The 27,405-nt window shown below is 36.9% G+C and overlaps 1 protein-coding gene across 1 annotated transcript in view; it reads left to right on the top strand.

The window, feature by feature from the left end:
• Positions 1-27,405, top strand: part of LOC140227550 (branched-chain alpha-ketoacid dehydrogenase kinase-like) — a 53,886-nt gene that overhangs the window by 13,528 nt on the left and 12,953 nt on the right. Inside the window, exons 5-9 of the mRNA XM_072307957.1 lie at positions 13,283-13,402; positions 13,989-14,087; positions 14,624-14,697; positions 15,557-15,685; positions 22,883-22,972. Coding sequence (XP_072164058.1) covers positions 13,283-13,402; positions 13,989-14,087; positions 14,624-14,697; positions 15,557-15,685; positions 22,883-22,972 — 512 coding nt within the window. The remainder of the gene's footprint in view (positions 1-13,282; positions 13,403-13,988; positions 14,088-14,623; positions 14,698-15,556; positions 15,686-22,882; positions 22,973-27,405) is intronic.

The following is a 27,405-nucleotide window of genomic DNA, read 5'->3' as shown; positions in this document are numbered from 1 at the left end:
AAGTTCTTTTCTCCTCTGAAAGGATGGACTATATAATATATTGACATTTTGAGCAAAGATCTGAATTGAAACATTTAATACCTGTCATTCTTTTTTTATAGTCATAGATGCTGACTTTTGTTATTGTTTCTTAGAGGATTTTGAACCGGCTTCAAAAATTACTCAATAATGAACCTATTAAGTCTACATTTGATAGTCAAAGATATGCGGATACAGCTGATGGATTTTACAACGGGACATGACTTCAATTCAGTACATTGTGTATAGTGTACATGTAGAACAGCAGAATTGAGAAAACTGTAATAGTCAAGATGGACTATTGATGGATGCCAAGTTAAAAAAAAAAATTTTATGAGTGAGATTTTCATGACTTGGCGTCTTGGTGTGCATACGTGCGCGAGTGGGGGGAGGGTGTACCACAGTAGGGAGCTTTTTCAATTTTTAGCTCTTCTTAATGGTGCAATCTGGTACATACTTAGTGACTATTTTTTTTTGTCCCCGCCGAACGAGTTCGAGCAGGGGACTATGAAACGGGCTCCGTACGTGTGTGTGTCCGTGTGTCCGTCCGTGTGTCCGTCCGTGCGTCCGTGTGTGATCAAAATGTTCAAAATGCTACTCCTTCGCCATTTCTAACCCGATTTTGATTCTGTTTGCTTTATATGATAGCACTACATGAGAGCTTTGAAACTTGTATACAGAATTTCAGTTGTGACCTTTGACCTTGACCTTTGACCTATATTGTACATTTTGCTTCAAAATGCTACTCCTTCGCCATTTCTAACCCGATTTTGATTCCGTTTGCTTTATATGATGGCACTAGGTGAGGGCTTCAAAACTTCTACGCAGAATTTTGACCTTTGACTTCTTTGACCTTTGACCTTGATTTTTGACCTATATTGTACATTGCCTACAAAATGCTACTCCTTCGCCATTTCTAACCCGATTTCGATTCCGTTTGCTTTATGTGATGGCACTAGGTGAGGGCTTCAAAACTTCTACGCAGAATTTTGACCTTTGACTTCTTTGACCTTTGACCTTGATTTTTGACCTATATTGTACATTTTGCTACAAAATGCTACTCCTTCGCCATTTGTAACCCGATTTCAATTCCGTTTGCTTTAAGTGATGGCACTAGGTGAGGGCTTCAAAACTTCTACACAGAATTTTGACCTTTGACTTCTTTGACCTTTGACCTTGATTTTTGACCTGTATTGTACATTTTGCTACCAAATGCTACTCCTTCGCCATTTCTAACCCGATTTCGATTCTGTTTCCTTTATGTGATGGCACTAGGTGAGGGCTTCAAAACTTCTACACAGAATTTTGACCTTTGACTTCTTTGACCTTTGACCTTGATTTTTTTACCTATATTGTACATTGGCTACAAAATGCGTACTCCTTCGCCATTTCTAACCCGATTTCGATTCCGTTTGCTTTATGTGATGGCACTAGGTGAGGGCTTCAAAACTTCTACATAGAATTTTGACCTTTGACTTCTTTGACCTTTGACCTTGATCTTTTTACCTATATTGTACATTTTGCTACTAAATGCTACTTCCGGCGGGGACATATATTACGCACCGCGTGATTTCTACTTTTCCTTGTTTTTACTTATTTTGAAAGACAAAAGGGAAATATACCTTCAGTTGCAACTATCACTTTAATCCTTTGAGCTATGATCCCGATGCGTGAGAAAAGTGGATGCTATGTGCGAGATCGTGAGACAGATCCTAAATGCGTGAGTCTCACGCAGAATGCGTGAGACTGGTAGCTCTGGACTTCTGATAACTCAAACTATGAGGCATGAGGGATACATTATAATTTATTTGGTGATCACCCAGCACCTTTCTGAGTAACACCCCCCCCCCCCCCATCCCTTTTCATTTCTCCTCAGTGTAAACATTTGCATCATATTGAGGCCCACTCACATTACCAGTTAATCAGTCACCCCCACAGTTTCTCATGTTACAGAATGGGCCTATTGGGAGGTTGGTATAATGTGATACTGGAAGTAGTGCCGTTCAGGTACTGTACTATCAGTATCAGGTTACTTGAAATGCTGAATTTAATTAACATATCACAGGGTCATTATTCTTCACTTTATTTACATCCCGTAAAAATGCACATTAAATGCAGTTCAGTTGTTATCATGTCCTAGTTATTAGCATAGTAAAAGGACAGGTTTGTTTAAAACAGAATATGCATCAAACTAGGTCCAATATATGCCTATCTACTACTATAGCTACATGACAGGGCAATGTGTAGCATAGTATGAGATGCAGTGTGTACATTTATTTAAAGCATACATGCAACGTAACATGATTCCCTTCCCAATAGGTCATATTGCAGTACGGTACTTTACGTCATGTATACTGTAGGCCTACTGTACTTCAGATCACCCACAGATACCACCTTTTCCTGTCTTTAATATGAAATTATTTCTCTTTCAGAGTGTCACATTTTTCCTTGGAAGTTATCATCCAAAAATGTAAATAAAAATTTTCCAAAAATGAGATCATTCATCTTTAACATGTCCCACAATATGCTTTTTTGCAAAATCAGTTACATGGTATTACAAAAAATTTGAAATGAAATCAAAGTTTAATATCAACCAGTTCAACCATCACTTGTACACAGGTCAATGTTTGGGACAGTTAGCATTAAATGCAAATACACAAAAATATAAAAATAGGAGCCATTACGTTCATTTGTTCATGTCACTGGGAATTACAGTTTGCATTATTACCAAGTACAGAGTTACATGTAATTGTCAATACATCAAGCAATCAAAGTTGGAGGTGGCTGAATCTTACTCCCCTCCCCGCCCCCCCCCAAAAAAAAAAAAAAAAAAAAAAAAAAAAACAATGTTCTCGGATCATCTAGCAGCACTGATAAGTGAGAAGACTCATTGCTGTTTAATAAACAAGAAATATTTGTGGTGTGAAAATTTCATGAATTGGAGTCAACAGCCTTTTTTTGAGGTAGGAAATTTTTGCAAATTGCCACCACCATTCAATGCATAGTGTAGACAAGAACTTTCACACGAATTTCATCGTGTGAATCTTGGCTCCTTGCAAAATTGCACAAAGTTCTCATTTTACAGCATGTTGGAGATCATGGACTCGATTGTGAGTACCCCCTTAACAATGAAATCCTAGCTGTTACACACCATAAGGCCTAATACATCCATGCATTTTGTTGCATTATCCTTAAAACACACCATGCTATTATCACATACAACCCTCATTCATTGAACCCTTCACAACTATAGCCTGCCTTTATAGCTATCCGTTTGTGATGCCAGCAACATGATACTATGGTGAACTCCACTGAGATTAAAGGGTAAAGATATCTTGGCTGAGGTTACATCAGCACATTGCTCATCACCACAACCCACTATTCGAACACACCCTAGTTCACAGCATGCACCCACTCCTCTACCCCCCCCCCCCACTTTTTTGCAAAAAGGGGGGGGGGGGGGGGGTAGCAGAATGGGAGGAGATACCGGTAGTTGAGATGAAGTATTTTTTACATTTCACATCCAAGTTTAGAAGATGTTAACAAAATGCTGACAATTCGCTCCTTTTTCGGTGTCAATTCCCTGTCCTTGTCCAATTTCTAAGATATATTCTTAATTCTTGTGATATTCTTGCCCTTTTCTTTCTTTTTTTTTTTTTCCTTTTTTTTTTTCCTGGGGTGTGGGGGGGGGGCTTAAATCATGGTACATGTTCATATATCATCTGTGCTCACATGGCAAAACACATGGCTCAGCACGTTATCCAGTGAGTGATTGTAAAATGCTCGATTCATATCAAGTTGCCCTGTCTACGGTGGTGACCTCCTTTTCCACCCCCCTGCCCTCCCCACGCCATGAACAGCACACTGAGGTCAGGAGTTCCTCTGTCTACCTATATGCTCCTAGATCATCATCATAGACAATGAACACAACTTGTCTGTAATAGCTGGAGTGACTCTCACATGTCTGACATTTCTTGGAAAGTGGCGAGGGAAACCCTCTCATTTAAATCCATCGACCCGATTTCCACAGCAAGCTGTGACTCATTTATCGTACATGCAGTAAGAACAAAAAATGCCACACACATTTAGTATTTAATGTTTCATTGATTTACACACATACACACAGCACATGGCGCACCTGACATTACTTGGAAAGTGGCAAGGGAAACCTTCTCATTTAAATCCATCGACCTGATATCCACAGCAAGCTGTGACTCAGTTATCATACACTGTACATGCAGTATGAACAAAAAATGTCAACCACATTTAGTATGTTTCCATAATTTACACACATCCACACAGCACACGACGTACCTGACATTTCTTGGAAAGTAGCAAGGGAAAGCCTTTTTTTTTTTTTTTTAATCCATCAGTCTGCTTTCTACTGCGCTAGCTGTGACTTGCTGTAGTCATCATACATACTTATATGCAATATAATTATGAACAAAAATGTCACACACATTAGTATTGATGTTTCCAGTCATGTGATATGCTTTGTCTACAGCTGTGTAATCCTACATGTAGTGTGTAACATTGAATTGTACTCTAAACATTCAGTGGTGCTCCAAATTGTGTTTTTTTTTTTAGGTCTAATCTTAATTTCTGTCACTGTAAAGCTGTTTAACTGATCATCATCCAGATTACTTTAATTACATACTTGCCAACTCTACCGCTTTGGGCGGTAGACTACCGCTTTTTAGAGGTTTTGACCGGCTACCGATTTTCTCTTCTGATCTACCGATTTTGTAGCAAATCTACCATAAAATGAAATGGAAGTCATATTTTCCCTTCACTGTGCCTTGATTCCCTAAAATAAGCTAGTAATTAGAATACTAATAATAATTTCAAGTAACTCGCTCCTCAAAAATGCCGTGTTCAGCCTTCTAATATGCACACATAGTCATGTATGCACACTGCAGTGGAGTGGCGCACTAGTCTCTATCATAATTATCTACGTGCGTGCAAGACTTACTGTACACGTGTACGTGTAGCTAGAACCACGCGTAATAGTAATGTTTTGGTAGCTCACGTTCTGCAAGAGTGAATGCTACGAATGGATACCCTCCCAAACACTGCAGAAGAGAGCAAAATCTGCCACGTACAGGAATCTCACAGCCAGGTCATCTGCTAATTAATTTAGATTTGGTGAGGGCAACATTATGTCTTATTCATCAAACTAGCTCCACAATAGAAAGTACACTATAAGGGGATAAATTATTTGCCAATATGTTTGATTACTTTTTCACATGCTTCCTTAGCCTACAAAAATTATTTACCAATATGTCTGATTTCATTTTTATATGCATAGTCTACAAAATAGTTCATAAATTAATTTACATGGATTATATGTTTTTTTTATCAATACCAAGAACCCTTTAAAAAGGTTAAAAAGCACGCACCAAATCTCATATTTTGATATTGAAAAACAAAAAAGTCCATATCGTGGGAGGGGGGACATCCCCTCCCACACCCCCCCCCCCCCCCCCCCGCTGAATACAATGCCAAGAAGTTAAAGTGGTCAGAATATAACTTATTTTTTGCTATAGAGCTTGTGACCATGCTTAGTCATTTTACATTTAAATCATGCAAGATCTGCATACCATTTCTTAGTTTGTGTTGTACAACAATAAAATTGGACAATGATTGTGGCTACTACATTTGTATTTGTTGATACTTAATAAAGCAAATGTTGATTTGTATTCTGTTTTGTATAGAGGTCCTTTAATTTGGAATATTTTGCCACAGGCAATTAAAATGAGTCCATATTTAAATGTTTTTAAACGAAGATTTAAATTATTCTTAGTGGAAAAAGAAAAGCAATCTACGCATTCGGGTATTACTCTGTGTCTGTTTGTTTGTTTGTTTGTTTGTTTGTTTTTTTGCCTTGTTTTTATGTGTCTATTGTCTTTCTCTCAGCATGTGTTTTTAATTCTCGCTATCGCCAATGACGTAAAAAGTACCCGGATGTGGCTTTTTCGTCAAGATTTAGTGCACTTCGTAGCAAGGGCACTTCCGGCGCGGGGCATAATTTGCACAGCGCTAGTGTGGACGTATGTGTACCTTGCCTATAGCGCCGCGCCGACCACGGATACTAGTACAATACTGTATATAGGCGGCTATACCGCCCGAGCCAGCGAGTGGCCAGGCCTGTCATACTCGTACACTGTAGTCCCCACATGCATTGCCCCAGGCCGGCGGCCGGCCTTGCATTAGCATGCACCACTGCACGTATAAGCTAACACACACCGGTACAGCGTACTGCTTGATCATGCGATCGATGTGCACATCACAGATCAGTCATCTCTGCATACGCTGAAAATATGCTGGAAAATATTCACCCACCTGGATATCGTCATGGAGTACCCATCTTTTTTTTACTTGTTCTCTGTCAAAATGTCGCGAACACAATCGGGAGCGAACTGTGATCTCGAACTTATCCTGTCTCTGAAGCAACTTCTTCCAAGTAAGTACGTAGGCACTAGGCCTACTACCACTACTAGTAATTAAAGTTGCGCGCGCACGTACTGCGCTGTGGAGTCACCCGCAAACTTCACCCACGCGGCCACGTCACGTCTCGCATGCCAGTAAGGGTCCTATTTCTGCAGATTTTTTTCATTTACTGTCGTGCGAACAACACATGGCAGCTTCGCAGCAACAACCAATAGTCGTATTAACAGCAATTTCTTAAGAATGGAGAAATTTCAAATCATATTAAAGCTGTAATTCAAGTCGAGAAAACAGGAAGTACACGTAGAATACAGTCGTTTGTGTGTGTAAATAGCATTAGTCACGTATCAGGAGCATACGAACGGAAGTGACTTTGCTACCGGACTATCCCATAATGCACCGTAAATGACGCTTAAATCAACATCCGGGTACTTTTTACGTCATTGGCGATAGCGAGAATTACTTTGCTTCTAATTTCTATGCAAATGTATTTGTTTGACTTAATATGACTTTTATTATAAACGCTTTTGTTATGGTGGCAGCTGCTCATAAAATGTTGTTTTTCTTGCTGTCTCCACATTCTGTTCAATATGAATTCATTTATATACCTTGTCTGAATGTTTTTTATCTGTTTGAATGAAGTAGACGCTAATTGCGAATTGCGAATTGCTATACTTTTGCAATAAATCCTGGTCCTTTAAGACTTTTTCAGGCAGAGGTATAGTGAATCAAGTGTTGTAGGAGGTTTTCTGTTCCCAAGAATTGATAGTCTTGTTAAGCCACTATCAGATACATTGTATTTTAATACTACTTCATCAGTAATGTTGATCCAGTGTGGCCTTCTGCAGTGTCATTTCTTGTTTCTTCAAGCATTCAAGGGTAGGGAAGCCATAAAAAACAACAAACAAACATAAATTAATGTTGCACATGATCTATTAATAGTACTTTGAGCAAAACAAGCAGAACATATGTGCAAATGTACGTATGTTGTTCCATTCTTTAAAGGTCCAGTTTACCTTTGGGAGCAGTGATTTCAAAAATGTTCAAGATATCACATTTGATACATATGTGTAGGTCTGTTGTATCACATAACATCCTACCATATAAAATTTTTGCAATAAAGCCTAAAATATGAGGAGATATCAGCATTTTTCTCAGTAAACCATAACTGTATACGGTTTAGTCTGGAAGCATTCTTATTATAACTATTGTTCACAATTTGTGTATTTAAAAATACTTAACATTGATTATACGGATTCAAATTTTTACAGTGGTTGTTTTTATCCCTAACTCACATTTTAGAACTATTTCAAAGCACTAATGTTGGGTTTTTGTTTCATCTGCAAATGGTAAATTATGCCTTTAATGCTGGTACCGAGGTACCTGTAAACACATGTGAACTGTACAGCATTTCCATTCTCTGCACATCTGTGGAATCTACAGACACCTGCAGAGAATTATGATCCATGGCATTTTAATGTGAAGGACAATTCAGACCATTTTCCATGTGCCAACCTCTTAAAATCACATGAAATTGTTGTTTTTATGCCTCCGCCACGAAGTGGTGCCGGAGGCATTATGAATTCGGGTTGTCCGTCCTTCCGTCCGTCCGTCCTTCCGTCCGTCCATAATGAATTTTGTGGACAGCGTAACTAAAAAACCTTTTGAGGTATCCTAAATGAAACTTGGCATGTATGTGTATTAGGGGGTGAAGTACAGTTGTGCCTATCAACTTTTGGGTGCACATGCTCAAGGTCAAAGGTCAAGGTCAAATACGTAAAATTTCACTATTTCCACCATATCTATGCAATGCCTGAAGATATTTTCTTGAAACTTTAGTGTATACATGTATTACCCAATTAAGATTCTCTGGTGAAAGTTTGGGGTTATGAGGTCAAAGGTCAAAGGTCAAAAGGTCGAGTGGAAATATTAAAACTTCACTTTTTTTCTCTGTACCTTGGAAATTGTTCATGGTATCTTCATGGAACATAGTATGTATATATATATAACTGGCAGTGATTATCTATAGAATTTAGGGTTCATGGGGTCAAGGGTCAGGGAACAAAGGTCAAGGGCAACACTTCAAAATTTTACTATTTCCCTCATATTTATGCAGTGCCAGCAGGATTATTATTTTTTTTGTCCCCGCCGAACGAGTTCGAGCAGGGGACTATGAAACGGGCTCCGTACATGTGTGTGTCCGTGTGTCCGTCCGTCCGTCCGTCCGTCCGTCCGTGTGTCCGTCCGTCCGTCCGTGTGTCCGTGTGTGCGTCCGTGTGTGATCAAAATCTTCAATTTGCTACTTCTCTGTCATTTATGAGCCAATTTTGATTCTGTTTGCTTTATATGATAGCACTACATGGGAGCTTTGAAACTTCTACACAGAATTTCAGTCGTGACCTTTGACCTTGACCTTTGACCTATATTGTACATTTTGCTACAAAATGCTACTCCTTCGCCATTTCTAACCCGATTTCGATTCCGTTTGCTTTATGTGATGGCACTAGGTGAGGGCTTCAAAACTTCTACACAGAATTTTGACCTTTGACTTCTTTGACCTTTGACCTTGATTTTTTGACCTATATTGTACATTTTTGCTACAAAATGCTACTCCTTCGCCATTTCTAACCCGATTTCGATTCCGTTTGCTTTATGTGATGGCACTAGGTGAGGGCTTCAAAACTTCTACACAGAATTTTGACCTTTGACTTCTTTGACCTTTGACCTTGATTTTTGACCTGTATTGCACATTTTGCTACGAAATGCTACTCCTTCGCCATTTTTAACCCGATTTCAATTCTGTTTGCTTTATATGATGGCACTAGTTGAGGGCTTCAAAACTTCTACACAGAATTTTGACCTTTGACTTCTATGACCTTTGACCTTGATTTTTGACCTATATTGTGCATTTTGCTACAGAATGCTACTCCTTCGCCATTTCTAACCCGATTTCGATTCCGTTTGCTTTATGTGATAGCACTAGGTGAGGGCTTCAAAACTTCTACACAGAATTTTGACCTTTGTCTTCTTTGACCTTTGACCTTGATTTTTGACCCATATTGTACATTGGCTACAAAATGCTACTCCTTCGCCATTTCTAACCCGATTTCGATTCCGTTTGCTTTATGTGATGGCACTAGGTGAGGGCTTCAAAACTTCTACACAGAATTTTGACCTTTGACTTCTTTGACCTTTGACCTTGATTTTTTGACCTATATTGCACATTTTGTTACAAAATGCTACTTCCGGCGGGGACATATGTTACGCACCGCGTAATTTCTACTTTTCCTTGTTTTTTTACACTTGGTGTATGCATGTATAACCTAATAGAGATTCTCTGGAAACTTTTTTTTTTTTTTTCTTTTTTTTTTGCCAAATAGGTCAAAAGGTCAAAGATCAAGGGAAAGTGCTGAACTAACTTTTTCCTCCACATCTCTGTAGTGGCTCAAGTTATCTTGAAACTTACTACATATTTATGCATGTTCTGCCTGACAGTGATTATCCTATGCATTTTAGGGTCAAAGGCCAGATGAAAATGGTAACAATGTACTTTTCAATACAGAAATTGCACTTTTTCTCCATACCTTGAAAATTACTCAATGAGTAAACTTAGGAATGGGTCAAAGTCAAGTTAAAGTCCTTAAAGGGAAGATAAACCCCAAGAGCAATGTGGATTGAGTGAAAGCAGCAACATTAGTAGAACACATCAGTGAAAGTTTGAAGAAAATCTGACAATCGATGCAAAAGTTATGAATTTTTAAAGTTTTGGTGTTGGAACCGCTGGATGAGGAGACTACTAGAGGTTATGACGTATGAGTGGACAAGAATACCAAGAAAATATAAAGAAAATACTATAAAAATCCATTTTTTCATGAAAATTACAAATTCCATCAACTTGATATTGACATATGTTAAGGGTAGCAATTATTCCCCCTGCTTTCTGAAAGCGGTTGGTCCATTGCTCTTTCATAATTCTAGAAAAGTGAATTTTTGTCGAATTTCCTTTATATTTTCTTTGTATTGTTGTCCACTCATACGTCATATCCTCTAGTAGTCTCCTCATCCAGCGGTTCCAACACCAAAACTTAAAAAATTCATAACTTTTGCATCGACTGTCCAATTTTCCTCAAACTTTCACTGATGTGTTCTGCTAATGTTGCTGCTTTCACTCAATCCACATTGCTCTTTGGGTTTACCTTCCCTTTAATTCCTCAAATACATGCTCTCCTATTCATCCAATTAAACCTAGGTCAAGGTAGGTGAACATTCAACACATTTGTGACAAACTTGTCATTTTGATATTTTGCCAATTTTGTGAAAATGTAATCACACATTGTCCACATGTACTATAGACCTATTAGGAGAATCATGCATTATGGTGGAGGCATACCAGTTGCCTTAGCGACATTTCTAGTTTCCTTTTGTTAAATGTTTTGTTCTGTTGTTGTTTTTAAAGCAAGGAGATATTTGGCTGTTTTAACTTTGGTTATCAATATGTGAGTCTTGTTTTTAATCAGAAACATGCGTACCACTACCAGATCTCAATGAGATATCAAGAGATGCATGTTCGCATGTGTCTGTTCGATATCTTGTTACATCTAGATCCATTGATAGGGCCCATTGTTGATGTGGATAATTGATGGCTGCAATAATACCTTGTAACTGTCATGTAAATATAACTGAGTCACAAAGTCTGTGTTATGACATCAATTTTGTCTTCCAAGAAATTATGCGAGTGCTATCAGGGAGAAATGAGCAGACCATGCATGAATTTTAAATAGTTTGAAATACATCATGAAACTCCAAGATGTATACATGTGTGTAACAACTGTACAACAGAGCTGACACCTATTTTCTCCCAGGATCTTTTCACCTGTGTCATAACTGAAAATCTCTTCACATCTGAAATTCTATGGAATTCACATTGCATATATACAAACAATAGATGTTGCTTGGTCGATAAAGCTTTTGGGTTGTCTCTGGAGGAAAGCCTTCATTCTGGAATTATGTTCATGAGATATGACTGCACCACAAAAATGATCTGATCATCATATCACTCTAGATAGATAGAGTCATCATATGTGAATACTACATACTTGCTATAGAACGATTTTTACACACATACCCTATACTATCTAGGATGTGCCACATGCTTGTATTAGGGTAATGTGTACATAATAAACACAGATGCATAGTAGGCCTACATTGAGATAACTCAGAGTGTAGACATCACATGTAGCACTTGGTAAGTAGTAGTAGTAGCACTACTACTACTACTACTACTACTACTAGTAGTAGTAGTAGTAGTAGTACTTAGTAGTAGTAGTAGTAGTAGTAGTACATGTAGTAGTAGTAGTAGTAGTAGTAGTAGTAGTAGTAGTAGTAGTCGACTACAGGCTTTGCTGGGCCTTCTGTTTCTACTGTAAGATAAAACATGGTGTCAAAATCATGTTAGGTGTCTGAAGTAATGCATCAAATGCCAGGTCAAGTGTCTGCTGCTCTATAGCACTGAGAAATCTTTTCTATTTGATTATATTTTATAACATGTTTTCTAGGTGTGTTCGTATATTTGAGGTATCCCTCCATCCACTTTGGATCCAGATTGTTTCATTAATTAAAGGATTACTTTTGTTTTAAGACTTAATTACCAATGCCATGCTGATTTCCAACCTTAATTGTTGCTGCATTTAGTGCATTATCTATTGCTCTTCATACATGGTGTGGATCTATGCATGTGTATGTATGATTATTATTGGAAAAGATTGACAGTCAAAGAAATGTACCAATATCTTGCAGTATGTTTGGTACATGGCCCCTTGTACCAATGGAAGGTAAAGGGGATTCACAGCAAGTGGAATAATGTGATGCACAATAATTTGTCTTTTGATCTATTGACTTTGCCGAAAATGCTTTAATTAAGACTTAAACAATCATGACACATGTGCTAAAAATGCAGGGTTATATGACTAATATGAACATGATGTATCTGTACTATTTGTTTAAATGTATGATATAATAATAAAAGTGAACATGAACATACAGCTTGCCCCATGTAGGTCTTGCCTCATCCCCAGGCCACCCCATTGATGTTTATACGTACATACTAAACTACATTTGTATGTGAAATGAATTGCACGTACAGCTAGATATATGGAATTGAAACAGTCTAGAGCACAAATCTGAGATGGGAGAAGCAGAACAGCATGATTGTGAGGTTCATACTGTGTGGCCCTGCTAGCATACAGCTACTAGATTGAACAACCAATTGAGAACATTAATCTCAATGAATTAGCTTGCCTTTGGTCCAGGGAGTCTGTGGGAAGGTACATATTTGACGATCGTACTGTAATTGGTTCAGATGTGATGGAGATAATCGCAAAAGATGATATCAAGATGAAGTATGGTGCTGTTAGTGATTAATATGAATGTTGATTAACCCCAAATGAATCTTTTGTAGATGAATACCATAAACACTCTATGTATAAGGTGCACCCTGACTTTGGATATCGGGCAGAAAAAACAACAACAACAAATTTATTTCAGACAAACACATATATGAACACAGGTACTTGCACTTGTGTGTAAGGGGCACCCCAACTTTCGATATTTTTCAGGACAAAAAGGATGTGCCTCATACTTGAGTATTTAAATGGTAATGCATTCATTGATAGATGAGGAGAGAGAGGGGTAAAATGTAGAAAGTGAGACAGATAGGCAGAGCGAAGCTAATTTGTTTTCATGGTTATTTTTTAAAGAGAATCCTCACCGTGACTTTGACGATACTTTGGACTGTTTGTTCGCCCCCTCGCATGCATAGATTCGTGACATGGAGACAGAGAGACAGTACTGCAAGATGGTGAAGACGCTACTGGATGATCACAAGGACGTTGTCACTCACCTGGCCGAAGGATTCAGAGAGTGTAGAAAGCACATCACGGTAGGCTTTCTCAATTCTTGATGTTTCATGAGTGATTGCATGTGGGTGTCCTTGAACTGAGACTATCATGACCTGAATGAATAGTGAATGAAACTGTCATACTCTCACTCTGCCAAAGAGTTGTAGATTTCAGCCTACAAGATCTGACCTAGACTTCCAAGACGTGCATATTTTCAGATGGTGGTGTACTTCATTTCAGACAGATGTTACCAGAGTAAATTTGACTAAAAAACAGTCACACTGTACTATGTTTGTGACATGATGCTGTTTATGGTTCAATGTATCTCTGTTTACAAAATGCTAGAAAAGGCACAAACAATGAAATGTAAACAAAATGGCCTCTTATTATCATCTGTCACTAAACCCCTTCCCAATATAAGAAGAAATACACCCTCTTTTATTTATCTATTTTTTAAAAGTATTTCCTACAGATGACCTCTGATAGACTAGTATAAGTTCACTTTGATATTTGGGTTGAGTGAATGCAGTGATATCAGTAGAACATATCAGTGAAAGTTGCATCATCTATTCATAGACGTTTCACACCCCAGTGAGAAATATGTACCGGTATACATGTATTGTTCAGGATGAAGAGCTGATTCATCGCTTCTTGGATCGCATCCTTACGTCACGGCTCGGAATCAGGATGCTGGCGGAACATCATCTCGCTTTGCACCAAGACAAGGTAGGAATCCCCCCACCCCCTCCTACTTGATCCTGCCTTATGAATAGAAACAACTATAATTTGCAATGTACACGTTATTGTATTGGAAATTAAATTAAACACACTATTCCAATGTGAGGTGACAATTTGTGTCAAGTTTGAATGATCTTTACTAGGTATTATACTCACTCAAGATCAAAGACATCAAAGGTAATATGGAAATGTATAGTGAAAGAGGAAGTAAAATAGTTAACATCAAACCAAAAGATTGTAGTTTCTTGCACTTGAGTTAAATTAGCTTTCCCTCTATCCAACACCTTCAATGTACCTGTGTTTAGAACTGTAGGTATTTTATAGTAGATGTTGGAATGGTGTATAAATAGGGCTAGTTATCATATGCTTGAAGCCTTGTGAAATGTACTCTGTCTTTTGTATACCATGCTTGCTTTTTTTTAAACCAAATGAATTATTTTGTAGTCAGCATGAAATGAGAATGTCAGTCAATGGTTTTCCTGCATTGTAGTTTTTCTTTTTGTGTGTGTGTTTTTGTGTCATAGAATGACTCCATAGGGATCATTGCCACCAAAATGACACTGAAGAATGTAATCGAAAAATGGGCAGGGTTTGTAAGGTAAGTGTTCAGTGCATATTCTACAAATATTGCTGCTTCAAGAGACACAGTTAAAACTATTTGCCCAGTGATGCTCTCTCAACAGTGTTCTATGCCCCAAGATGAAGTCAAGGGGCATAGCGCTGTTGAGAGATCACTGAGGGCAAATAGTTTTGACCGTGACCTGAAATGAAGCAAGCAATATTTGTTTCATATACTGCATCACATTTGATTTAAGATATTTATGCTAAATTAAAGCATTAAAATTAAAGCATTGAAATGTAGTTGTCTGGCTACAGGTCAGAGAAATTACGTAGAGTATGTAATTTCACAATGCGCAAATATACAAAATGTACCTACACACACATTAACCTCGAATTGACTACTGGGCAGTATGGAGAAAACTAGTGACTGCACCTCTGACTAGAAACAATGACGTAAAAAAACGTAGTAAAGAGGATTCGCATGTGTACATTAAAGTCACATGGTAATAGCTGTAAATATTTTGACATTGCATATCTTGTGCAGCTACAAAAAAAGTGTAAAAAACAATGAAAGATTATTACCGTTGCCATCATCAAAATCACAGTTAGAATTCAGGTAGAGATGGGGATCTCCATATTGAGTGTACAGTTATGCTGCTGTTGTGTTGATGTCTATGGCAAAACAAACTTGAAGCTGTACCAAGTGATGGCATTCCTGAGCCTATATTTTGATCTGGACAAAGGGTATCATATTTTGATATGAGCAGAAGGGTGCTTTATCTTGAATGGGCTGGGTTGGTGATGTGGGGCAGTATAGTTTACATGTTATATAGTGGTAGAGGGAGCATAGTAGGGTTTTGCATGCATACTATGGCCTGATGAATATTCATATCCAGGGAGCAGTGTGAACTGAGGTATGGCCACGCACCAAGTGTGAAAATCAACGGACATGTCGGAGCCACATTCCCCTACATTGTCCAGCCCCTGGACTACATGCTGCCCGAACTCATGAAGAATGCTATGAGGTGACAATGGTTTTTCTTTATTTATTATAGTATTTTTTCTTCAATGACCTTACTATACACGTGCAGCAAGATTAATGCTTTATCAAGTTTTTGAGAGATTGTTAGAATTGTTTTGGACATTGATATGTGTTGTATTTTTTTTTAATATTCTATGAGAAATAAATCCAATTCCAATTCAATTCAATATATGTTTGAAAAAGAAAGTAAAGACTGTTTGGATGTCATGAAATTACATATTACGTTAATACAGTGAAAATTTTATTGTAACCTTACCTCTTAATCACCATAAGATGAGAGTCTAGTTCTGTTAAATTGATAATTATTTCATTGTCATCTTTTTGATTGTTTTCTACATAAGATGATATTTGTCAAGTTTTTGAGAGATTGTTAGAATTGTTTTGGACATTGATATGTGTTGTATTTTTTTTTTTATATTCTATGAGAAATAAATCCAATTCCAATTCAATTCAATATATGTTTGAAAAAGAAAGTAAAGACTGTTTGGATGTCATGAAATTACATATTACGTTAATACAGTGAAAATTTTATTGTAACCTTACCTCTTAATCACCATAAGATGAGAGTCTAGTTCTGTTAAATTGATAATTATTTCATTGTCATCTTTTTTATTGTTTTCTACATAAGATGATAGGAAGTCTGGTTTGAAAAACAAGCTGATATCTCATGATATATATAATGTAAATATTGATATCTTAATCTAAAACTTTATGGAAAAGTGAATGTTTATTTAATTACAAAATGATTCTATAGTTTGTTTGTTCAAAGGAAAGATTTTATACAAAGACAACCTTTTCATAGTATTAGTAGTTTGCAGCTCCTAAAAATCAAGACAAAGGCCTAAGACTTTATCACTATTTGATTTATTTCACTGCCTTTTATATTATGTTCCTATATTCAAAACAGAAGCAGCAATTCTTAGTTATGAGGTTCTTCTGTTGTGTTAACACACATGATAGTACAGTATGTCAGTGAAATATATCAGGCAGCAAAATGATGCCATTTGTACAGTACACTCCTGTTATAATGAACACAATTATAACAAAATTCTGGTTACAATGAAGTGAAATTCAGGCCCCAGAATTATCAGCTATACTGGTATATTGTTCTATACTTAATTTGTTTGGTCATAACGAAATTTTGATATATAACGAAAGAAAACTGCCGGTCCCGAGGATTTTGTTGTATTGGGAGTTGACTAAAATCATGTTTGTGGGCAATTCCACGGTAACTCGCGTTACAAATAATGGGTACATTTATGGGATAATGTGCCAATATCTTTGTAATTGGAAGGATCCACAAGTTACTTTTTTCATCATTGGTTAAGTAGACATACATCAACTAAATGAATCCAAAAAGAAAAATAAAGGACAAACATGTTGGGATTCTTGAATCATTTAATTTTGGTAACTCGCGTTACACAAAAAGGACATGGTCAATTCTATAAAGGCCTCTTTTTGGAAAGTCTCCTCATACTAGACAATCCTGATAAAAGTTTTCCTACCTTGAATTGATAGTGGGTTAGGACTCATGAATTAACACTATCAAAGTTGAGTAACAATGACCTGGTAAAATGTAGGGAGCCTTTATATCGGTAACTCGCGTTACGGTAACTCGCGTTACATTATGTCCACTAACACAGGGTGACACAAATTGATGACATACAACTGTTCTGATGGCACTGAATCTTGTGTTGAATATTTTGAGAGATGCTTAGTACATAGTAAAATGAATAAATGTTAAACAAATATTTTACTAATCAACCCAATTGATAGAGAAGAATGTGTTTAAGACTAAAAAGAGCTTCACTCCTCAAAGAGACCCTGAATATGTTTCAATATATACCCAGATGATTTAGGTGTATAAGTACATAATTTTCAGAGTGTACAAATAAAAGATGTTGAATTTTTTTTTTTTTAAACAAAACATAAAGTACCAAACCCTATCGACAAGTTTACAAAAAAGCCTACAATCTTTCAAAAATTAAAATCCTGTCTTTTTGAAAACTCTAATTTCTTTGCAACTGATTGACAAATAGACCAGTTCGTAATTCCACTTTGCGCATGAGCAGAAAAGGTTCATTTGTACCAACAGGCATTTAGGTTTGTAAATTCACTGATATAAGCATCTGTGATGCGATGATTATTCATGTGATCCTTATCTAAATGATGCTTGCCAGCACATCCACCTCACAGCAAGAATGGTATTTCGCAATATAAAAGGAAATAAGCTGTTACTGCATTCAATACAAAACAATGAAATGGATGCTTGCTAAATTATAAAATGATGGGAGTATTCTGATCCCCTGATCCAAATGCAAGTTCATTCTTTTTTTTGAACATGAATTTCATAAATTGTTATGTCGGGCAAGTTTTATGCATTATGCCGCTTTGAAAAAGAGTGAAGTGCCGAACCAACTGAGAGAAAAGAAAGGTCATTTGTACCAATGTGTACATGAGCTACAGTGTAATTACGAACTGGCTTATTACCCTACAAATGTACATCAACTTAAATAAGCACTCAATTGATCAGTGTTTTAGTAGTAGCCATGATAAAAAAGTCATGGGCGTGCATACTCGAGCAGTGTTCGAACTAAGACCTCCTGATCTCCGGACGGGCATCCTTTCGGAACTAGACCACCGAACTTCCGCCCGACAAGAAGTGTTGGTTCTAATCCTTATATCATGCAGCAGGTACTGTGTAATTATTCAAATTCATGAAATTCTTTCGTTGAGATGTTATTGCAACTAATTGACAAATTGCCCTACATCAACATAATAAAAACTGAATTGATCAGTGTTTTATTAGTAGCCATGATAAAAAATCATGGGCACACATACTTGAGCAGGCCGGATTCGAACCCACAACCTCCTGATCTCCGGATAGGCGTCATTTTCACTAGACCACCGAATAAGGATTAGAACCAACACTTGCTGCTTTATAGCATTCTGTAATAAAAATTCTGTAATACTAATGCTGGAATTTCAGAAGATAAATTTTAGGTTAACCTCGTTCACTGCTGGATGTACATATGTACACATGCAGTGAAAGCCGGGCTAGACTCCTCAATGTGGCATGTGATCAGTGGCCTTGATGCTAGTATTATACAATCACAGTTTATTAGGCTACTCTCCTTTGTTTCAGTCCAGCATAGTGTGTATAACACTGGATTTGATTGTTTTCACCATGATATAGCTCAATTAAGTGTTAAAATTTGCTTACGTTGGTGGAAACTTGTGTTTTTGTAGTCGGTAACTCGCGTTACATACCGGTAACTCACGTTACATGGTAACTCGCGTTACACTTTTCATTGACATTTTTTAATGTGATGACAGTGTTTATTCAAGTCAACATCCTGTGTACAGTATCAGGGTGTGATGAATTTAGAAAATTATGATTCCCAACAAATTACCTCCACTGCTTCCTTCAGAATGAAAAATATTTCTTGTTTCGGTAACTCGTGTTACATGGCTCAAGGGCTGAACTTTCATGTGGTGATAAAAATTTTTTGATGGTGGCATAGAAATTTTCTCATGGGAGACTGAAGTAGAACCAATTTGCTTCTTTAAAATGAATTAACTGAAGTGCTAGCAGAATTTTTCTTTTAAAAAAAAATGTATATCAAGTTAAGCATGCATTTTAGCAATTTGGATGACTGAAAAATTGTCTTGAACATTTGTAGCTGTTTCTCGGGAAATATTTGACCGATTGATATAATTCTTTGAGTTTCTTCAACTTCAATATATGGGTAATACATAATCAGTAATTCTTTTGCAATATAATAAACTTGAAATTTTAGTGCCATGTCCACATTCCCATGGAATTGCCCTTGTCAGCAGTTTTCACAATAGTGGCTAGACTCAAGGTCTGTTAGGATGCTGCTAAAAACCAAACAAAAAACTCCTCAGACCAAAAACTGAAAAAAAACACCCACATTTCAAACAACAATGCATCACAGACTCTAAAGCCCAGTCATCCCACCTTCTCCTAGAAATGTGCAAGCATGTAAGAGTACAGTCAGCACCCATGGCATTTGTGGTAAGGGTGTATCCAAAGAGTGTGGAGTATGTTGATAGAGGTGGATTAAATGTCAGGCTAAGCTCTGCTCCCTGCCTGTAAACATGGTTTTGAGGTTAAAGGGATGGTAACAATTGGTTGAGGTGAGGATTCATCTTTTAACTTTTTGCGAGATACTTCATAAATCAGTTCATGAAATGTTAAAGAACATACAGTTCTAAAAGAAATTCAAAGTTTCGATGAAAATTGGTTTTGAAATGGCTGAGATATTCAAAAACAAAGTACAGTTCGACCTCGATTATCCGGCCTCCTTTTATCCGGAAATCTCTATTATCCGGACGCGTTCACGCAGTGAAGGACTTTTTTTCATCCAAAAATTGAGAAAAAACAGTGACTTTCATGGATCTATTTCACTAATTTCATAATGATGTGCATGATAGGTTTCTCTATATCTAATGAGGTAAAACATGTATGATTTCACATAAAGATGTACTTTATTTTTGTGAAGAAGGGACTATAATTTTGCGCAGGCTAGCATAGATTACACCACCGTTCTGGGGTACGCTACCTGCCTAGCTGCCAGTGCACTGGGACGGCAGCTTGGACGGCAGCTATATACATAAACATTGTGTCTCCCATATCAGGCCAATTCGCTTATCCGGATGAGCGCCAGTCCCGACATGGCCGGATAATCGAGGTCGAACTGTAAAACGAAGTGATCCTCTTCAAAGTTGGGTCCCACCTTTTATTCAGATTGCTTTGTTTTGGATATCTCAACCATTTCAAATTAACCAATTTTCATCAAACAAACTTTGAATTCCTCTTGGAATTATATGCTCTTTTATATTTCATAGAGGTTTGCCATTATCTCAGAAAATCATATAAAAAAGTTAGAAACCTGAAGCCCAATTTCAACCAAAACTGTACCATCCCTTTAACCCTATTCTAATGGGGGGAGGGGTTATTTCGCCCCATGGGGGGCATTTCGCGCCATGATTCCGCAACGCGCGAAGATTTTGCCGCGTCGCTTCATGACTTTTTTCATTCGAGTCTCCCGCATATTTTGAGACCAAATTTGCGACATCCGGGTACACCGTTCTGAAGTTATGCAATGTTTTGCATATCAGGCGCGGTGGAGCACTCCAATTTGCATCTCATTATCGCCCCGTTCTATTTGAATTTCCAACGGGCATCAACGGCTGCCCGAAACTGTGTGCATGAAAAAGTCAAATCTTTACCTTCTCCTAGTGCCGCTATGCGTGCCGCTAGTAAACTCAAACTTCCCACACTATCTAAGTTTTTAAAAACCTTCCTTTTGATGAAAAAATTATGAAATTTGCTGCACTAGAACTTGAGATATTAAAGCGTTTTGAAAATCACCTCTCGCAAAACATGCTCTCTGTTTTTTTCCGACTGGACTATGGCCGGGCTCCAATGTGTCCAAAATTGGCAACATAAGTTTATCAGGCCTCAATCCATTTATGGTGGAAGTTTTCGCATGGTTCCACCTGTACTTTTTGAGAAATCAACTTGTTTCTACAGGGTTTGGAATAGAAAATTGTAGTCAGCGAAACAATTGAAAATGACGTCATTTCTTTTCCCGTAATATTGGGCATGCGTGGTACAGAACGTGAGATTCAGGATTTCATGCTCATTGTTGGTTTGCATGTGACGCAGTCAATTTTGCTGAGTGTCGCACGGCGGTGACTGCTGAGCTGCTGCCGCGCACGTTGCATGCAGCAAAGCGTTGTGTGTGCTGTGACATGCAACGCTACAGTCACGCGATTACATATACATGGGACCGACCTGTACGCTTTGCGTTCGTGTCATTTTTGACATCACCTTCTGTTTTTTCCCGACACAACCATGGCCGGGAATATTACGGTATGACATTTAAAACTCAAGCAGATAAATAAATTAAATTTTGGTGTACTTTGTTCGAATGGCGCGTTTGTTCCGCTATCACACTTCGTGAATTTTAGGATGATTTTCGAGGCACATTTTTGGTAATTTTGCTCGCCAGGTTTTCGCTAAAATTTCACATTTTATCATTGTCAAATCCTGTAATATGTTATATGTGCATATTCGGACATGTTTTCAAATTCAAACTAACTCAATTTTAATCCGAAAATAGGTTTCCTTAAATTGTTATTAGCTTGAGAAGTTGTTTACTTTTTCTCAACTACGCGAGTACATGTTGTTTACTTTATGCAAATGAGGCTCGGCTGCCGATGGATTTCTGCGAGATAATTGGGGTGCTCCACCGCGCCTGATATGTATGTCAACCCGAAAAACGCTCAAATTCATGTTTTCGTGTGCAAATCCAATGCAAACTGTGTTTTTTTGTTTAATTGATATAAATTAGATTATTTCAACTTTTAACCATTGAAATAAATCTATTCTAATGTAGATAAGCTTGAAAAAGTGCCTCCGACAAATTTTGGCAAAAAAAAAAAACAAAAACCAAAAGATCGAAAAAACAATAAAATACATAAGAAATTAACAAAACAATAAAAAACAAAAGAAAATGATTTTGATTGCACTATTTTTTTACTAGAAAATTGTTTGATGTGTCTTGAGGAACTCTGACACAAAAATTTAATAATCCTTCAGTCTTTTTGATGGAGTTATAGGTGAAAATATGATTTCATGCATTAATTTGCATAATTAATTTATTAAAAAATATGAAATCAACATTTTTCTATTGTATGACCATGTAATCTTGTAGTTGACATCCGGCTCTATGTTCAGGCAAAATTTTGCGGCGATCGCACGATCGGCGGCCGAGATCTGAAGGGGGGGTCAAATTGACCCCCCTCAGTAAAAACTTGGTCTCAAATAGCCCAGTTAGAATAGGGTTAAAGGATTAGGACAAGAAAACGCCCAGAATCGAGTGCCAAAAATTCAATGATAGCAAAAAGAAACAACGGGAGCATTTACTAATGTATTAAAGATGACTGGAGAAGTATGATCTTTATTTCCTTTCTAATGTCAAAATCACTTTTATCAGCCCCCCAAATATTCCTTAAAACTTTTACAAGTGAGATCTTTTTACACCATGGGAAAAGTCTGAAGCCCAAATTCCCATCCAGTGAGGATGAATGCATGTAATGAAGAAAGGTTTTTCTCTGAATCAAGTGGTCCTCTCAACCTACTGTGTAGAGCCACTGTTGAAAGCCACCTGGACACACCCATGAACCTACCGGACGTTGTCGTCACCATTGCCAACAACGACATCGACTTTATCATCAGGTGAGTATTTCCAGGAGGACGGTGATTTTGTATGGGGTTTCCAGAAATATTTCTTCCATAGCTGTCACATCAATTCTACCTAAGTTTTAACCCAGGAGTAAACAATTGCCAACACAAATATTAGATTTAAAGACATGTAGTGTTCATATCTATTTCAATAGAATTAAATCACATTAAAGAAATTGTTTAAGTTTCAGTCAAGAATGGCTCTTTGAACAAAAAGTTGTGGAATAAGCATTTTTACAGTTTAACATGTTTTTATAAAACTGATAGTGGTCATAATCACATTTTACTTTTATTGTTGCTTCACAGGTTTCCCTCTAATAAGTATGTACTGGCACACAAAATTGCACTGAGTATTGTTCTTTTGAAATGTAATGAAAAGTTATGTAGTACATATCCATTGCATTAAGATTTTCTAGGGATGAAATAACTCGGCAATGACTTTTCAGTGGGAGGATGTATAGTTAGAAATTTGTTGACCAATAATGATTTTCATCTTTCGTCTGAAGCCGAGACATTATCACTTATATAATATGCACTTATTCATATACAACTGTATTATGTGGTTGTATTCAATGTCAGTTTTCTGTTAAAGTCTGCAAAACTTTAAATTCCATGTTTTGTTTTGTTTTTTTGTTTTTGGCCAAATGGACTGTACAGTTCTGGTTGAGGTGAGGATTTAGCTTTTAACATTTTGCGAGATATTCAGAAACCACTTTCTGAGATGTCAAAGAGCATGCAATTCTAAGGGATATCAAAAGTTAATTCGATGAAAATCAGTTTTGAAATGGCTGAGATATCCAAAAACAAGGTTATTATTACTTTTTTGGATATCTCAGCCATTTGAAAACCAATTTTTGTCAAATAAATGTTGAATCCTTCTTAAAATTACATGCTCTTTCATATTTCATAAGAGGTTTCTCATTATCTCACTTAGGAATATTATAAACCTGAATCCCCACCTCAACCAGTGCTGTAAAGTCCCTTTAATGCAACTTGATTTTGTTTTTGTTTTTTGCATTTTTTTTTAATTCTGTTTATGACAGTCAATATGTAGTACATGTAGTTACTTTCACACAAGAAACTTAACAAGTATTGCTAAGTGATCAGGCAGGGGTCACATGAAGTTGCTATCCATAAGCATTTAGAGTGCTTGAGTTTTACTAAAGTATTCTTCATAAATGATGTTCAAAAATCTAACTGTCTTCAGTCTGTTTTACATAAAGAACATTTGATCTTAGTAAAACTCAACTCTAATATAGAGGAAAACAAAAGGGACCTAATGGCAGGATATCAATTTGTACCTTGAAATGCTATCCCTTTTAAACCATGTTGAAACATTTTAGTCACTGTCATAGCAAATATTGACTGGAGATTTCCCAAACAAAAGAAAAAGGGGGAAAAGGTAATTATATAATGTAAAGCCAAAGTATTGGCTTGATAGCATTAACATGGCATAACTTGACCAAACATGTCCAAACTTTTGTGCAAAGAACTACCAACACTGGGATACATGGGGCAAATAGTAAAATACTCATTAGAGCAGTATTTTTTTTTTTTCTTCTTCTTCTGAAGATTCAAGTTAGAGTGGCAATAGAACATACCATTATAATAATAAGATAGTATCTTATATTTGAATACTGCCAAAAGAATATCTTACATTAGAATATTTTCAAATACATCGTTATAGAATGTTTGCCTCCAGAAATTCTGGCATCTCACCCACTTGCAGAATACAACATGGGCAGCCTGTAGAAAGGCTGTCAAGGATAAGTCTAACGTTTAATTATCCTGATGATGTTGGTGGTGATGATGAAAGTGATATGTCCTATGATGGCAGAGTAAGAGCCATTATCATCCTGGTCTGAATGCATTGCTTGATGTTGTTGTTGGTGTTATACTAGACTTACCTGAAAATATCTCATGCATTTAGTTATTTTTTAGATGAGTGAATGTTATATCAGAGTGTTCCTTTTCCTTGCTTTTCCTCATTTTAACATTCTGTACAATAGCTCTTAGTCCTAAACCGCAGGTTGTTCCTTATACAAATCACCTATGGATTAACTGTCCCATTTCGGAAAACATTTCTATCTACCAGCAAGTCAGAAACAATGACAAAAGTATGCAGCAGTCATATGACTTATTACTACAGAAGCAGTCTGAAGGTGTATGCCCTTTGCTGAAATGGCAAGTGAAGTTACTAAATGGCAATATTTGGCTCTTAACAACATTCTAAAAGAGGTGGGAAAAGAAGTAGAGTGCACTCCCGTTATAACGAACATGGTTATAACAAATTTCCGCTTACAACGAAGTAAAAATTCAGGCCGCAACACTATCAGCTCTATGTATTTTTATTGTTTGTTTGGTTGTAACAAAATTTTGATATAATGAAAGATAACTGCCGGTCCAAAGGACTTCGTAATAACAGGAGTCCACTGTGCTGTTAACAAGTACCTAGTTTGTAACATGTATGCAGCTTTAACAGAGCGATTAAAGATCAAACTGTAACAAAAGTACACTGTATTAAACATCAAACAGTTCAGTAGACTTTTGATACTAATTTTATTTTAATTGAGTTTGCATCACATGTAGTACATCTGTGCTGAATGGTACACAAAAGGGAATTGATTAAAAAGCGTGAGGATAATAACTAAGGCTGATTAGGTATCATTAAAAATGTATTAGTGTTGTGCTAGAATTTAATACATACAAAACGTGTCCACCACTACCCATACACATGCCAATGTACAAAAAACTGGAGTAAAGATTTGAGATACATATCATTCTTCCCTCTTTCTCTTTCTCTTCCTCTCTCTCTCTCTCTCCTCTCTTACACCTTTGGCCACATACTACAATTACATAACATCTAAAATCTGCATTATGTGATATTTACAATGAACAGGAAATCACGTACAGTGGCATGCTAGGGTTAACACAGTAATAAGAGTGTTGTACAATAATCTTCACCTCTCTAGAATATCTTGATATGTAATTCTAACTCAATTAATTACATGTACAGCAATATCGTCATAGCAACCTTCAGTTGTGGCACAGGGAATCCATACGAATGACATCTTTCATGATACAGATTACACAATAAATATTCACACATCAGATGGATCAAGTGCATGCGTCATCTTGGGGATAATTATCCAAGGATATTTGTCCTTAAGGGGACTTATGTCCGACTAATTTATTGTCCCTTCATCTGGCTAATTGATGGAAAGAAAGTTAAGTAGGCCTCGAGAGGAATATTGTTATCATTTCAAGTCCTTTCAATAAAAAAAAAAAGCCACAGGCAGCTGAGCACAAGAGTTTACATCATGTCAGAATATACGACAGTGGGTATATTGCCACGAGTACATTGTATATCACAAGTATCACAGACAATCCAAGGGTTTCTCCTTGTGAAAATCGTTAACCAAGGGAATAATGTTGAACCATGGCATTGGTTTCACAGTGTACCAGCTCCACCCCTGTATGATCTGTAGGGATATCCTTAGATCCTGTCTCCAGACATGATAAATAATCATATAATTTTTACATCTTGGTCAGCACAGCAATCACAAAAGTCTTAAAAGTAATGCTGGGACATTTCCTTCATTCTACTAAGCAAAGGAGACATGAACAGTTAGTTTGTGCCTGGGAGGTTTAGGTATGCTATCTTGGATTTTGAAATAAATAACTTTAATTATCACTAGAAATGTGATAACCTCCAATGTAGACATCATTCTCATCTTAATATGGAAGAATGCCATTGGGTGCAAATATGCCAGCTTCCACTTGGACCCTCAAAAACATATACATGTACACACAAATTCTTTCTTCTTTTTTTTTTTTGGTGGAGTTGATACCAACTTGGAAAATGTGCAATAAAACTTGATAATTTCAAAAGCTCAAAAAGTAGAGTGATTAACCATGAATATATCCTGCAGACAGTAAAGAATTTCCTTCGCTGCTGTCTACTAAATCCCTACAACATACAAAATTGTTTGGATTGTCATTAATAAAAACAAAGAAAAAGCACCCACAGATGTATCAGCACAATTCAAAAGGTTGTGTGTATGAAATTATGACTCCCATCAAAAAGAAAGAAAAGAAAACAGTTTTGTGTAGTGGATGTTCGATGACTGATAACTGTATCACTGCATTTTGAATTTGGCAGAAGAAACTTACGGTGAGAAAAAGGACAAACTGTCATCCTTTATTTCTATTTTTTCATGAAAATTTGAAGATATATTGTCTGTTCAGTCAGAGGCAGATATTTCTATTAGAGCCACCCATTCATCAGATGGCTGTTAGCACAGGCGTAGAAAGTATATTATCATGAATATGCACAAAATGATACATTGTAATAATCCACACAAGTACATTGTATAACTAGTTCATTGCAAGAAAAAAAAAAATACTAGAATCATACTCTACAAACA

Source organism: Diadema setosum, chromosome 4 (genome assembly GCF_964275005.1).
Source record: "Diadema setosum chromosome 4, eeDiaSeto1, whole genome shotgun sequence".
NCBI lineage: Eukaryota > Metazoa > Echinodermata > Echinoidea > Diadematoida > Diadematidae > Diadema > Diadema setosum.
The sequence above is the reverse complement of the archived record's forward strand: the minus strand, read 5'-3'. Positions and strand labels throughout refer to the sequence as shown.